At 36.4% G+C, this 942-nt stretch overlaps 1 protein-coding gene across 1 annotated transcript in view; it reads right to left on the bottom strand.

Annotated features, from left to right (window-relative positions):
- The window catches only part of LOC119585640 (EH domain-binding protein 1-like), a gene marked incomplete in the record, with an annotated part of 320,960 nt that overhangs the window by 149,858 nt on the left and 170,160 nt on the right, over positions 1-942 (bottom strand). Inside the window, 1 exon segment of the mRNA XM_037934314.1 lies at positions 628-732. Coding sequence (XP_037790242.1) covers positions 628-732 — 105 coding nt within the window.

Below are 942 nucleotides of genomic sequence, written 5' to 3'. Positions count from 1 at the left end.
ATACAATTTACAATGCCATGCCTTTCCAAATTCCATTGGACTATTGGCCTAATGATTTTTTATTATATCGTTAATTGTAGGGACAACAAAATCATGGACCTCTGACCTAAACTAAGTAGATCTTTTCGAAACGTTTCTTTGTTTATAAACTCGCTATTCAGTATATGCTTACTATGGACTATCGCATGGGAACATAACAAGCCTTGACTCAGTAAGGTTGTTTGTTTAACAATGGTAAAGAAAAGTTTGTTGACTTCTCAAATACAGTGTCAGCAGGTTTCAGGTTTAACCTTTGACTGCTGTGGGTGAATACCAACAACCAGAGCTGTAATGATAAAGATTACGACAGGATTTACATTCACTAATTCTATTCCTATTTATATTGTCTACTGCTCACAAAACCCAAGAAGGATTACACAAACACTATTCATTTTGGGTAAGTTAAGCTGCTTTGGTGGAACACATATAAGGCTTTTAAACTTAGGAAACATAATTTCCATGAGTAACACTGACAATAGTGGCAAACAAAAATGGATAATAAGTCAAGCTACATTCTCAAAAACATGCAAAATATGATGATGGTAGATGTCCCCTTAGCCATCATCATTTAACACGCAGTAATATTACCTTTGATAATGATCGCTGAGGCCCACGGGTTTGTGCTTCTCGTCTTGCCTGTTCCAAGAGGTGTCTTGCTCTTTCTTTAAGCTCTTCATGTCGGGACGATGGGCGCTGGAGTAATAGGAGAAGATGATCAGATAAAATAGGAAAATAAAGAAACAAGACAAAAAGTATGTAAATTATAGATAACCTCTCTCATTCACAAGTAAAAAACAGCCTGCATTTGCACATCAAGTGCCTACAGCACAGAATGTCAATCTCCCCTTTTCATTTGAGCCCCAATTCTTATATTGTTCAATGGTATATATCAAACTTTCACCC

This window comes from Penaeus monodon, chromosome 20 (genome assembly GCF_015228065.2).
Source record: "Penaeus monodon isolate SGIC_2016 chromosome 20, NSTDA_Pmon_1, whole genome shotgun sequence".
Taxonomy (NCBI): Eukaryota; Metazoa; Arthropoda; class Malacostraca; order Decapoda; family Penaeidae; genus Penaeus; species Penaeus monodon.
Note: the sequence above shows the minus strand (reverse complement) of the source record. Positions and strands in the feature narration are given on the sequence as shown.